General features: G+C 36.5%; 1 protein-coding gene across 10 annotated transcripts in view; it reads right to left on the bottom strand.

Moving 5' to 3' along the window:
- The window catches only part of NUP153 (nucleoporin 153), an 80,942-nt gene that overhangs the window by 43,083 nt on the left and 22,530 nt on the right, over positions 1-15,329 (bottom strand). For all 10 annotated transcript variants that reach the window (XM_055570711.1, XM_055570709.1, XM_055570710.1 and 7 more), the window contains 8 exons: positions 12,914-13,136; positions 5,874-6,122; positions 5,578-5,717; positions 5,370-5,498; positions 3,192-3,308; positions 3,057-3,101; positions 2,899-2,955; positions 321-467 (listed from right to left, as the gene is read on the bottom strand). In XM_055570711.1, coding sequence (XP_055426686.1) covers positions 321-467; positions 2,899-2,955; positions 3,057-3,101; positions 3,192-3,308; positions 5,370-5,498; positions 5,578-5,717; positions 5,874-6,039 — 801 coding nt within the window. In that variant the 5' untranslated portion in view covers positions 6,040-6,122; positions 12,914-13,136. The remainder of the gene's footprint in view (positions 1-320; positions 468-2,898; positions 2,956-3,056; positions 3,102-3,191; positions 3,309-5,369; positions 5,499-5,577; positions 5,718-5,873; positions 6,123-12,913; positions 13,137-15,329) is intronic.

Here is a 15,329-nt window from a genome sequence, read left to right on the forward strand (position 1 = left end):
TAGTGTATCATATAGTATACCAAAGTACTCTGGGTGAACAGTCATGATATCTGAAATTTTCAAATAGCTCAACAACGCAGACAAAACACACAAATAAAGGTAGTGTGGCAAAATTATTTAATATAAACAATGCTTGCTAGTAAACACTATATGACCAAGGTGTCAACCATTAAAAGCCATACCAATTCATAATCACTAATTCACAAACTTCATGCATTATCTAGTTGCTAGACTGCAATAGTAAATAATTGTACTTTACAATGTGTTCTTATTTATTTTAATCAATACTCAAAGACTAGTGAAAATAAACACATACTCACACTGTACTTTTTATCTATTCTTTGATTAGTCTTCCTTAATTCACCAGATGGAGTCAAAGATGGTTTAAAATAAACAGTTCGATTTGCTGCTATGGAAACTGGCTTTGGGATCATGAGTCTCTGAACAGGGGGGTACTGAGAGTCCATCTTAGAGAGAGGCAGAAATCAAAGACAAACTTTTATTTTCATATACCAGCCACGCATGTCTAAAAATTACTTGACAACAGCTAATATAACCTAGAGACTATGAGTACCTAGTTCTAGAGAGTATAGTGGGTGCAAACAAACACTAAGAGGAAAAACTAAAAGTAAACGAATGTGTATTAACATTTATATTATTAATCTATGTAAGTACTAATTTATTTAGACATATACCTATATATACATATACTTTCAAAATGGTTTCACCAACTATTTTATTCTAAACTTAATGACTTTTCACACACACGTGACACACACAAGGAAACTTCTGCAGAGCATTCTGAATACTCTAAGCTTTTACAGGATGAATTTCAAATATATGAACCAAAATTGATTTTGCCACATTTTCCCCAAATTACTATCTATATTTTCTTCACTTATAAATATTTAACTAGGCGACCCACTCCAGTACTTTTGCCTGGAGAATCCCAGGGACGGAGGAGCCTGGTAGGCTGCAGTCCATGGGGTCGCTAAGAGTCGGACATGACTGAGCGATTTCACTTTCACTTTTCACTTTCATGCATTGGAGAAGGAAATGGCAGCCCATTCCAGTGTTCTTGCCTGGCGAATCCCAGGGACGGGGGAGCCTGGTGGGCTGCCATCTATGGGGTCGCACAGAGTCAGACATAACTGAAGCGACTTAGCAGCAGCAGCTATGAAAACTTTAATTGCTTAAAATGTGTGCAAATCTCTCCAAATAAACTTTCCTCCATTGTTATTTAAAAACCAAGTCTTTACAATTTAAGTCTAATTAGTAAAGCACGGTGAAGAATTCCAAATCTTAAGATGAACTGGCTTTGTTATCGAAGAACACAAGTGTTATGTCAACGTCTTTTGGTACACTGAAACACAGCAAAACTCCAGTTGGTGTGAGATGACTATAAAGCCAAGAGCTTCTACTTTGTCCAAAGATTATAATACTATGAATACAGTCCTTTCACCCAGCAGCAGCTGTGAACAATGTTGGTTTCCAGGGCAAAGCCTCCATCTAGTCCCTAGCTCTTCCCTAAATCCTCATCACAAATGTGATCCTACAATTCAATGAGAAAGTCTATTTTGTAGACTGTTTTGATTGCAACTGTGAAACCTGAACAACAATACTGTATCCTGGCCTTTTTATTTCCTAGCATCGCTACCAAAAGTTTACTGAAACTATTGTTGTCGTCGTTCACTTGTGTCAGACTCTTGCAACCCCATCAACTTATACTATACTCAATCACTAATAAAATTTTTGTTGATGAAAACTTCTCTTATGACACAATTTTAAAATTTTACTTCTTTTTAAACAATCTGATATTTAGAAAAGCAGATAATGGCTTAACTTAATCCCATTACAGCAGCCAATAATGAATTCCCTCTTGCTTTATTACAAATGTCTGAAAGGGAAAGTCTTTGCGACCCAACGGACTATACAGTCTATGGAATTCCCCAGGGCAGGATACTGGAGTGGGTAGCCTTTCCCTTCTCCAGGGGATCTTCCCAACCCAGGGATCGAACCTAGATCTCCCACACTGCAGGAGGATTCTTTACCAGCTGAGCCATAAGGTAATACTAAAAACTGAGAAATAATGCTATCCCAAGAAAAAGCTCAAATTAATATTTTCTTTTCTGCATCAGAACTGCAGTAAAATAATTGTCATTTACCAGTATCTTGAACACAGTTCCTACAATTAATTCAGAGATTTATGATAATTTTAATCAATTACTCCTGAGGGAACCTGGTGGTGTAATAAATGCTTTACAAGGAATGATGTGGGAATCTGCTTTCCTTTAAGGGCACTTAGCCATAAATATAACTGACAAAAATTATACCTCTTTAACCTTAACTATCAAGCATTTCCCACAATAAAACCCCAAACTAATTTTAACCAAATAGAATGTGATAAAAAGGTTTATCAAGATATAACTATTATATTTTTCATTAGCTCTGCTGTCTTGGCTGACTGATGGAAGAAGATGCAAACTGGAAATCCTATCACACATAACTGATTTGACATGTTTATGAGGAAAACTTACAAAGTAACCATGTTCAATGAGAACTTTAGTTCACTGAACTGCTAATTAAACATGTCAAGCTCTGTTCACGCCTATCTTCATTTATCAAAAGATAAGAGTTACTCATATAAAAGACAGCCAGAAATATACAAAATAGTTAACTAATAAGAACCTACTGTACAGCACAGGGAACTCAAGACTGTAACAACCTATATGGGAAAAGAACCTAAAAAAAGAGGGAATCCATGTATATGCATAACTGATTCACTTTGCTGTATACCTGAAACTAACACAACACTGTAAATCAACTATAAAAAAAAAAGACTGCCAGGATACTGAGAATAACTGCCAGTACCTTAGATAAATACTAAAGAAGGCTTACCTTTTCCCTTTTGGCCTGAAAGTCTGTGGTGGTATCCATCCCACTCCTATCAAGAGGCTAAACAAATAAAATACCATTAGAATGGACGGGAAACTGAAAAATATGGTATCACCAACATGTGAAAATGTACCTCTTTAAAGATTTCAAAGTCAACTTACAGAATTCAGAGGAGAAGAAAAAACAGATGGAATTCTTTTTGCATCCTGTTAATATTGAAATAACAAAATTAAGATTTCTCACTAAGCTTAAATTTTCCTATATTCCTGAATCTAATTGTGATTTTAAAAACTTACCGCTAGAGGACTTGACATCTTCTCCAAGGACTGCAATATCCTCCGAGCTGTTGAACTGGTCACACCATAGGCCTGTGCATTGGGCTGCTTAGCTTTCATTTGTCTTCTGACTGGTGCCTATAATGTAAACCTTGAGTTATTTGTTGGAACTTTATACTCTAAAGCACAAATTTCAGAGAGTGAAAATAACTATGAAACAGAATTTTATGTGCAAAGTGAAAAAGAATTAACTGTTAACATCAACCTGTCTTTGTGTGGTGTCATTAAGCTCATGTTCAACTTTTTTTCTTTATGCCTTAATTGAAAATTTCAATTCTCTGAATCCTGTGAGGGGCGAGGGAGGTTTGGAGGACTCAAGAGTACCTGATTTCAGGACTTACTACAAAGATATAGTAATCAAGACAAAAGAACAGTGTTGACAAAAGGATACACACACACACACACACACACACACACACACACATCAAAAGAATAGAAAGTCCAGAAATAGAGCCACATATATGGTCAATTCATTTTCAAAAAAGGTGCAAAGACAATTCAATGGATAAAGTACAATCTTATCAACAGTACGTACGAGAAAAAATGGACATTCATTTGTTTAAAAGAATGAATCTTGATCCACACTTCATACTATACATAAAAATTTTAACTCAAAATGAATCAAAGCTCTAAATTAAAACCTAAAACTATCAAGCTTTCAAAAGAAAACAGAAGAAAATCTCTGTGACCTTGGGTTGGGTAAAAATTTCTAGACATGACACCAAAGGCATGAACCATAAAAGGAAAAAAAAAAACAACAAAAAACCTGATACGCTGAATGTCATCAAAAGTAAAAACTTCTCTTGACAAGGTATTGTTAAGATAAGCCAGAGAATGGGAGAAAATATATGCAAAACATATATCTAATAAAGGACATACATCCTGAATAATGAATTCTCAAAACTCATGAATAAGAAAAAAAATCTTATTTAAAAATGAGCAAAAGGGACAGATTAAATTGCCAAAGGGGATTAACAGGTGTACCCTTCCATATATAAAATAAGTCACAAGGATGTAATGTATACATAGTGAATATATTCAACAATATTTTAACAACTTTGTATGGCAATGGATAGTAACTGGTCTTGTGGTTACTTCATAATGTATAAAAATATCAAGCCACTATGTTGCATACCTAAAATTAATATTTCATATTGTAACTCAATAAAAAATTTAGATTTTTATTAATGGGCAACATTTGTACACGTACTTCACCCCAGGTATACTGATGGTAAATAAGCACCATCATGGTCATTAGAGAAATGCAAAACCACAGTAAGTTGGAATTATCACTACATGCCTATAAAAAATTGATGACAAGTGCTGACAGTATGGTGAGAACGCAAAGGGGTAGCACCCACTTTGGAAAACACTCCAGTGGTTTATTATAAAATTAATGTATATACCATGTGACTCAGCAATCCAACTTCTAGGAATATACCCAAGAGAAATGAAAATTAATGTTCATAGCAGTTTTATTCACAATAGACAAAAATTAGAAATAATCTAAGCATCCTTTTACTAGTGAGTAGATAAGCAAACTGTATAACTGCAACAAAAAGGAATTAACTACTGATATATGCAAATACAGACTGATCTGCATAATGCATGTGTATTATGCTAAATAGAATAAGCCACATTCAAAAAAATACACAGTATACGATTAAATTTATGACATCCTGGGGGAAAAAAAAAAGAAAACTACAGGAAAAGAAAACAGATACTGGTTGCCAAGAGGTGGAAGTACAAAGAAGGGTTGACTACAGAGTTTCACAAGAATGTTTTGGTGTGATGGAAATGTTTATTCAGTATTTTGAGTGCAGAAGTAGTTATTCAACTGTATGTGTTTAGTTAAAATACAAATACTGTGATAAGGGTAAATTCTACTGTATGTTACATACACCTCAACTTTTTAAAAAAGGAATTAACTACCATACTTTCTAAAACACACACACAAAAATAATGGATAAAATGTTCACTTTGGTGCAAAATAATATTAATATAGTTCCTAAATGAAAAGAATGCAATCCAGTTTTATCATTTCGCCAAAGAATAAATGGACCCCAACTTTTTGAGTGACAACAGTTAACTTATTTTTAAAAGAAAAAAAGGTATAAGCCCCCTTCTATTCAAACCGACCTGATACGGTGTGTTTCGTAGTTTAGACTGTCTTACAGCGGCTGCTGCCCCACCATATGTTGTTTTTCCAGGGTAAAAAGGAGAATCTCCAAGTTGACTTGTTTTAAAAATTGAAGAGTTCCCAAGTGACTGCACAGAAACATAACAATAAATTATAAGACAAGACCTCAAAACTAATGTGGTTAAATCAAATCAAATTAGGACTCACAGGAGAAAGTGCTCCAAAGGCAGACAAGTTGAATGCTGGTTTTTTTGAGCTGGTGGCAGTGTGCTGTGAGAATGAATGAGAACGTTCAGCCTCTGGGGACCACAGAGGTGGCACCGAAGTGTTCTTTGAAACAGCTATATCTGAAATAAAAATATGCAATGCACAGTAATAACACTATAACAAGGCCTATGTTTTTATAAATAGAAAATGAAAATGACAGCCAAGTTAGAAAAAAATTATCCCATGAAATTTATTTTCTACTACCAAAATTATTTACTACCAAATGCCAAGAATACCTTTATCAGAAGCTCTTGAAGAAAAACCACTGGTGGTTGAGATGTTATCATCATCATGCTGAGAGGTAGAATCTTTAATTTCCTTTACGAGGGAAAATCCAGAACTGCCGATGGGGAATGCCGAAGATGTGGAGGGCTGACAGTGTAATGCAGGAGAGTCCAACATGGAGAAATTCAAATGGCTCCGATGAAGAGAAGGCCTTGTTAATACATCTGGATAATTTGAAGCGGTACTAGTTGTTGAGGGTTCTAAAGAGAACAGCAATAACATTATTAACACTCAGTTTAGAAAAAGCAATGTACTATCAAAATAAAAGTGTTTGTTTCAAGAAAATATACTATATAATAAACATAACTTCCATTCAAAACACTGAAGCCTCCTGTGATAAGCCCAATTTAAGATATTCTTTAGCCAAACAAGGTTTTCCACTAACTGAAATTAACTTGCCTAGCCTACTGCCAAAATACACTTTAGTGATCAAATATACTTGTAAACAAATTTGGCAAAGTAGCAAAATACAAAATCAACATGCAAAAATCAGTTTTGTTCTATACATTAACAATGAAAAATAAGAAAATTATTCCATTAACAGTAGCATCAAAAAGAATAAAACACTTAGGAAACTGACTAAGGAAGTGAAAGAACTTGCAAGATGAAAACTACAAAACATGACTGAAAGAAATTTAAGATGTAAATAAATGGAAAAACATCCCATGTTCTTAGACTGAAAGACCTAAAATTGTTAAAATGTCAATACTACCCAAAGTGATCTGCAGAGTCAATGCAATTTCTTTAAAAAAAAAAAAACAAAAAAAAAACCCAATGACCCTTTTTTGATGAAATATAAAAATTCGTCCTAAAATTCCTATTGAATCTCAATTGACCCCTAATGACCAAAATAATCCTGAAAAAGAACAACAAGAATGGAGATGTCACACTTCCTGATTTCAAAAAATCATTACAAAACAGCAATCAAAGGCATGGTGCTGGCCTAAAGACAGACATGTAGACCAAAAGCATAGAACAGAGAGCCAAGAAATAAACCCTTACACACATGATCAAATGATCCCTGACAGAGCACCAACACCAGTCAATGGAAAGAATCGTTTCTTCAATAAATAATTTGGGGAAAACTGGATATCCACAGGCAAAAGAAGGAAACTGGACCCTTTCCTACACCATACACAAAAATAAGCACTAAATGATTAAAGATCTAAACATAAGACTCCAAAATATAAAGTTTACAGAAAAAAAAACAGAAAAGCTTTAAGATGCTGATCTTGGCAATGATTTCTCAGATATGACAGGCAATAAAAGAAAAAAGACATGTGGGACTGTATCAAACTAAAAAACTTTTGAGCACTAAGACATGATAATCAAGAGGGAAAAGGCAACTTAAGGAATAAAAGAAATAGAAATAAAAATAGAAAATGTTTGCAAATCATATATATGATAAGGTGTCAATATCCAGAACATATAAAGGACTCCTACAATAAGAAATCAAACTATCTGATTAAAAATTGGGCAAAGGACTTGAACAGACTCTTGTCCAAAGATGATACACAGTCAACAAGCATATGGAAAGATTCTCAACATTTCTAAACAGAGATATGCATATCGAAACCAGTGAGATACCACTTCACACTCCTAAGGACAGCTACTATCACAAAGAATTAAAAACAGAATTACCACACGACCCAACAACTCCACTTCTGGATATATATCCAAAAGAAATGAGAGTCTCAAAGAGATCTGTATAACCATGTTTGTAACAGCATTATTCACAAGAGCCAAAGTTGGAAGAAACCTAAGTGTCCATCAACAGATGAATGAATAATGTGATAAATACATACAATGAATATTATTGTTGTAAAAAGGAAATAAATTCCGATACATAGAACGATGTGAATGAACTCTGAAGACATTCTGCTAAGTGAAGTGAGTCAGTCACTGAAGGAGAAATATTTACGATTCTACTCATTTGAAGTATGCAGTCAAAGTCATAGCAAAAGTACAATGGTGTCTGCCAGGGGCTGAGGGGAAGGGAATGGGAAATTAGTGTTTAATGTAATAATTTCTTACCAAGTTTGCTCAAGTTAAGGGAGAAACTGGCAGGAGCTTCAAAATTTACTGGTATTGGCACTTACACCTATTGGTATCTAAAAATTATCATATTTCAATTATCTCCACAGTCAGGATTCGTATACACATAGGCTGAAATGTTTCTTACAGCATGAAGTATCCTAATTTTGTAGTAGATCCTAAAAGTGGTTTTTACTGACCCATTCTCTCACCCCCGCAGCAGTTTATCCCATGGGATGTTTTCAAGCTATTGGCAGACATCTACTCAATTTAGTATATACAGAAGCCATAGAGAAAAAGCAAGCTAGTACGATACACTTCTACTGGAAGGTATGCTGCTAACAGCAATGCCAGTTTTTTAGGTTTATATAGCTTCCTTACCCTCTAAACCAGGCCCAATAAAGGACACATTTGGGGACAGTAAGACTAAATTAGGTCATGTCATCTACAGATCCACATCAGCCATAAATGCTCAGTTTCTGAGAGCACACCTATGATATCACAGTGTTAATCAGCCAGTACAGTCTAAACTTCAGTCCACGGCTGACCAGCATGTTACATGTACCATTGTGGGCGTCCCCCTCAGAGGCTTGAACTCTTACTGAATCGATAAAAATCTATCCTCTACATTATTTGAGGTTCTCCTCACTGATTAATGCCATTAACTGAGTAAAAGAAATCTAGACACCTCATGGCTCACCATCATTAAAACACACAATACAAGGAGGTACATAAAAGCAGAAAGCTGCAGACAGCAGATATCAAAGAGGCTGCAGATTCTATAACTGTTCATTTGAAGGATGTGCTATTTGAAGGATGTACAATATTCTCCTGGTCCAGTTACTATTAATATATGAGTTACACTGGTAATTAGTAAGCAACATGCAGGATTGTTACATCTGATTTTACACTGCTTTAAGAGCAAGTATGTCTAAGTTGTTTTGAGAACGCACTGTCAAATTTAAGAATAATGTTTCACAGAGTAAACAAAGTGATTTAGATCGTTATCTAATAAGATCTACATTCATCACACAGGAGAGTTGTCAATTGATACTGAAGTCACACAGTATGTGGCTGTAAGTACTGAATAGTTTGAGAAAGACGGAGGCAGACTGTCAAAAGAGATCTGCCTAGAACTTACAGATTTTAAGACAGGAGCAGGAGTCAGCTCTAAGACAAGACAGAGGGAAAAATGCCACCAAGTTTCTGAAGTTAGTATCAAAAGCTGCTCACAACTTGCTTATAAATCAGAGGAGTTCGAATGAGAAGGTGGGTAAACAGATGTGGGAACGAGGAAAACAAAGTCAGCCATGCGCTGGCTGTCCTTGAAACTGGTGACAGGTCCGAGGGGTTTACTGTACTATCCCCCTCCTTCCTTCTGTCGTTTGAAAATTTCCATAATAATTTAAATTTAGAAATTATTCACAAAGGTGTGTGTACTATGTATATATATAATAGAAAGCTACTGTGTAAACTTAATAATATAATGAATAAAATCCGAGTGGGAATGAACCTTGGCAGACCACTGCCATCATTTCAACAAAAGTACAAACACACAAACAAAAAGGAACCTCACAGCTGTACAATGAGACACTCCATTTATCTCACACCTAAACTGAATTCTTCAAGTTAGTTAATCCCCACAAGCATTAGGATGGAAAAAGCTTCAGTCACGGTAGATATATGGTGGTGCACACTCCAAGTCTCTAGTCAAAAGAGAGAAGTTGGGGTCCCATTCGATGTCAGAAAAGAGAATGACACAGAAGCAGTCACCCTAGAGACCTACCAAGTAAAACCTCCAGATGGTTGCTGGTAATGTATTAGAAAGAGATCTTGAAAAGTACACATATTAAAACTCCCTGCTGCTGCTGCTAAGTCGCTTCAGTCGTGTCCGACTCTGTGCAACCCCATAGACGGCAGCCCACCAGGCTCCCCCATCCCTGGGATTCTCCATGCAAGAACACTGGAGTGGGTTGCCATTTCCTTCCCCAATGCGTGAAAGTGAAGTTGCTCAGTCGTGTCCGACCTCAGCGACCCCATGGACTGCAGCCTTCCAAGCTCCTCCATCCATGGGATTTTTTAGGCAAGAGTACTGGAGTGGGGTGCCATTGCCTTCTCCTAAAACTCCCTAAGTTACTCTAATAAAAAAGACTAAACCAAATTGAGTATCACTAAGAAAACTTAGATTTGCCACTTCTCCAAAATAAGAATCCCTCTTTCAGCCCATTTCACGCTCACTAGTTCTCACTAAAAGCAAATCAGGCAGGAAAATAAGTTACTAAGTATACCAAAATTAATAGGTACATATTCACATCAATTATTGAGGCAAGACAAGACTTAAGTTATCAAAAAAATTGCTGTAACTGGAAGTCAAAACATGCAGTGAAAGAAAACAATATATATACTGAAAAGAAATATATACTTGAGAGATAAAGTGGACCTCAAAATTTAAAACTTTTGTGCTTCAAAGGACACCATCAAGAAGCTAAAATGGGAGAAAAGTGTTTGCAAATCATATAGAGATAAAAGACTTATATCCAGAATATGTCAAAACCCCTTTCAATTCAATTATAAAAAGAAAAATAACCTGGTGAAAAATGGAAAAGGGGGATTTGAATAGCCCATTTCTCTAAAGATATATAAATGGTCAGTAAGCACATGAAACTTATTTAACTATATGCAGAGTACATTATGAGAAACGCTGGGCTGGAAGAAGCACAAGCTGGAATCAAGGTTGCCAGGAGAAATATCAATAACCTTAGATATGCAGATGACACCACCCTTATGGCAGAAAGTGAAGAAGAACTAAAAAGCCTCTTGATGAAAGTGAGAGAGGAGAGTGAAAAAGTTGGCTTAAAGCTCAACATTCAGAAAACAAAGATCATGGCATCCAGTCCCATCACTTCATGGCAAATAGATGGGGAAACAGTGTCAGACTTTATTTTTGGGGGCTCCAAAATCACTACAGATGGTGACTGCAGCCATGAAATTAAAAGACGCTTACTCCTTGGAAGGAAAGTTATGACCAACCTAGATAGCATATTGAAAAGCAGACACATCACTTTGCCAACAAAGGCCCGTCTAGTCAAGGCTATGGTTTTTCCTGTAGTCATGTATGGATGTGAGAGTTGGACTGTGAAGAAAGCTGAGCGCTGAAGAATTGATGCTTTTGAACTGTGGTGTTGGAGAAGACTCTTGAGAGTCCCTTGGACTGCAAGGATATCCAACCAGTCCATTCTGAAGGAGATCAGCCCTGGGATTTCTTTGGAAGGAATGATGCTGAAGCTGAAACTCCAGTACTTTGGCCACCTCATGCGAACAGTTGACTCACTGGAAAAGACTGATGCTGGGAGGGATTGGGGGCAGGAGGAGAAGGAGATGACAGAGGATGAGATGGCTGGATGGCATCACTGACTCGATGGACGTGAGTCTGGGTGAACTCCGGGAGTTGGTGATGGACAGGGAGGCCTGGCCTGGTGTGATTCATGGGGTCGCAAAGAGTTGGACACGACTGAGCGACTGAACTGAACTGAAGCACATGAAAAGATGCTCATTATTAGTGATCAGGGAGATGCAAATCAAAATCACGATGAGATACCACTTCACATCTACCAGAAGAGCTATATTTAAAAGAAAGAAGTAAAAAAGATATTGCATTCTTCACCCACTACCAGGGTAAAGAAATTGCATTCTTCACACAACACCGGTGGGAAGGTAAGATAGTGCAGTCATTTTAGAAAAAGTTTTTTCCTCAAAATGTTAAATTACCAGATGACCCAGCAATTCTACTCCCAGGTACCTACCCAGGAGAAAACACATCCACAAAACAACTTGCACAGGAATACTCAAAAAAGGAGTGTTCTCAATACTGCAAAAGTACAAACCACACAAATGTTCATCAACTGGTAAATGGATAAATAAAATGTAGTTTATCCAAGCCATGAAATATTATCTGGCAATAAAAAGGAAGTTCTGATACATGCTATAGCATGGATGAACCCTGAAACCATCATGTTAAGTTATAACAGATCACATATTTTATGATTCCATCTATATCAAACGTCAGTCTAGACAAATCTATAGATAAAGATTGATGGTTGCCTGGGGCTGGAGGGCAGGGATGGGTAGTGACTACTAACGGGTATAGGATTTCAGGGGAATGGGGTGGGGAAGGATGGTAATTAAAATGTTCTAAAATCGACTGTGAAACACTCCGTATGTACTAAAAATCACTGAACAACAACAACAGGAAAATCACTGAACTATATACTTTAAATGGGTGAACCCATTTATGTGAAGTACGTTTCAGTAAAGCTATAAAAAATACATGAAGTGCAATGACAGAGTAATATTCCCAAATATGTCACATTCATGCGTTACCTGAAGCTACTAAATATTTGCAAACCCCACAAAAATGCCTTAAGTAAATCCAAAACACATTTAAAACAGACTAAGATTAAGGGCTTAGACTTAATCTTAGACTAACTGGGCCGTTCAGTCTAAGATTAAGGAAACAGCCCAGTTGAGCGGGCTGCAGAGGAAGGGAGCCAACTGCAGCTTCACCACACCCAAATCCACGCGCTGGGGAGCCTTACCACACTGCTCCCTTAGTCTCAGGACCCATTCACATTCACTCTCTTCAAAACCACTTATGAGCGTACAGAGGAGAACAGATTATCTTGACCAAAATCACACGACTAACAATTGGTGGTGTGAAAATTCAAACCCAATGTCTAACAGCAGAGCTGGCGCTCAACTGATACAGTATTTCAACCTCCCTTAATAAACAAAAAGCTGCTAAATTAACAAGATACCAATTTGAAGGTGATAATCACCCTTCTCCAACATGGTTTCTATACTATACAATTAGATTTACCACAGCTAGGCAATATAAAAATATTTTAGATTAAGGCATGAAAACCCATCATTCAAAACAAAATATCCACATTCTATTTACCTTCTGTATTACTGCCTGTTGGCTCAGGAGTGATTCTCCCATCATGAATGTTTGCGCTCTCCTCATCAGAGTATATATGGTCATCTTCCCTATTTTCTGGCCACTGCGGCACCTCTCTTGTGTCTGTTGAGCAGCTACATACATCTTCGTTCTTGCTGAAATATCTCTGTAGCCATCCAGGCACAATATTCTTAACAGATTCTGTAACCCTGCTAAGAATGCCCTGTTGAAGAGGAAAACATGGAAGGCAGTTTAGAAATTTATCTTTTAAAGTAAGTACCTATGTACAGAAAGCCATACCGAGCAAAATATAACTATTTCCAACAAAGTTTCCTAAATTTAGTTACTTGAGTTAACACTGACATAATGCATTTTACAAATTCTACAGACTTTATGAAATTCCTACTTTTTTCTTTCTTCTACATGCATGTATCTGTGAGCCAATAACTGCCCCAAATGGCCATATGACCCTAATCCTTAAAAAACCCCAACAGGCTTTCAACTAAACAATATACATTTTAGATTTAGTAGTAAGATATGCACTAAAATGCTATAATCCCAGACAAAAGGTAGCCATCTTGATCCCAGCATATTAAAGCAATATAAATACCTTCAACAGCTTCCTCAAGCAAATATTTTACTGTACATTCTTTAACAACAAAAATTTAGACGAATAAAAAGGCAGTAAGACAACAAATGCAACATAAAAAAATCTAAGACTTTCATTGATGGTAAAATTTTGTTATATTAAATGTTGCCTAAAAACCAAGAATTTTATTACAGTAACTTTTAAAGGGAGAAAAAAATATGGTACAACAGCTATCAGCATTATTAATTTTCATTATAGCTTTGCTATGCATCAGACACTGTTCTCAGCAGTTTATACACAGTATTCTATTTAATCCTCACAACAATTTTATAAAACTGCTTTTAACAGTGCCACTTGATGAATGAAGAGGAATAATGAAGAAATGTGCCCAAGGTACAAACACAACTGCTGCGGAATATCTAGCGTGGACTTTGGGGTCAGTAGGCTGTACTCTGATTTACTCTAGGTAAAATAAGAATAACACCCCTTCCTACTATTACTTGATAGGAATTATAAAGATCAAATGAAATAATGTGAAAGCACTTCACAATTTACTAAGTATTAACAGAAACATACACTGATAATGTCATTAGTAGTGAGAAAAAAGGCTGGCAGAAACAACCTGAGGTGAGGTAGCCAGTTTCAGGCATCAGAAAGTCACAGAAGGGGAAAAATGAGTCAGCAGGCACAAAAAAACAATAAAGTTAAGGTAGTATACATAAAGCTTGAAAGCAAACCCAAGACAAAGAGGACTTGAAAAATCCTGTCAATAGAAAAGATGGAAGATACCTCTGATATAGGCACTTGGACAGCATCTTCTGATTATCTGAAAAGGTGTAGGTAACGACTAGGAAATAAGCAATTATTTTTGCTCCAAACAGACATTCTGAACAGAGCTGTAAACTCTCTAACAACACATGAAAGCAACAGCCATGGGATACTACTGAACAACACAATTTCACTGCTCCCCTTCTCTATGCTGGTGTTACAAAGTACTAGGTTTTCTGGTAAAGATTCTATACCTACTCCAAGATTCAGTATTTATAAAAACACACGTTTATTATTTTGCTATTTATATTTAAATATTTATTTACTCCCCCATATTCCAAAATACTTGAAAGCGCTTTCAAGATATAAATTTTCAGAAAGGCATACTTTAAAAAACATATGTGTCTATTGATTTATTTGGCTGCACTGGATCTTAGTTATGGCATGCAGGATCTAGTTACCTAACCAGGGATTGAACCTGAGCCCCCTGCACTGGTAACATGGAGTCTTTAGCCACTGGACCACCAGGGAAGTACCCAAAAGGCATACCTGATATGAAGCACTACAGGAAAAATTTGTATAGTTATGTAAAATAAGTCTTGCGTAGACTTCCTCTAAGGTATTTAGCTACTAAAAGTATTAAGAGATTCCTGTGATCTCTATTCACCTAAGGAGGCAAGTACATCACAAATTAAATTAACACCATCTTTAACCAAAGGTCACTTATGTGGCAGCATTAGGGAACCCGCCTGCCAATACAAGAGATGTTGAGAGGCAGGTTCGATCCCTGGGTTGGGAAGATCCCCTGGAGGAAGGAGGGCATGGCAATCCACTCCAGTACTTTTGCCTGGAGAATCTCGCCGAGGGCTATACAGTCCATAGGGTCACTAAGAGCAGGACACAAATGAAGCGACTTAACACGCACACATGCGTAGGTATTGTTGAGAATAAACCAGTAAAAATTTAACAGTCAAAAAAGATATAACTGAAACTCATGAATTTTGCTTGCAGACCCTCTTTCCTAAACTAAAATGTAACCAATTTATTTAACCACAGTGC

This window comes from Bubalus kerabau, chromosome 3, assembly GCF_029407905.1.
Source record: "Bubalus kerabau isolate K-KA32 ecotype Philippines breed swamp buffalo chromosome 3, PCC_UOA_SB_1v2, whole genome shotgun sequence".
Taxonomy (NCBI): Eukaryota; Metazoa; Chordata; class Mammalia; order Artiodactyla; family Bovidae; genus Bubalus; species Bubalus kerabau.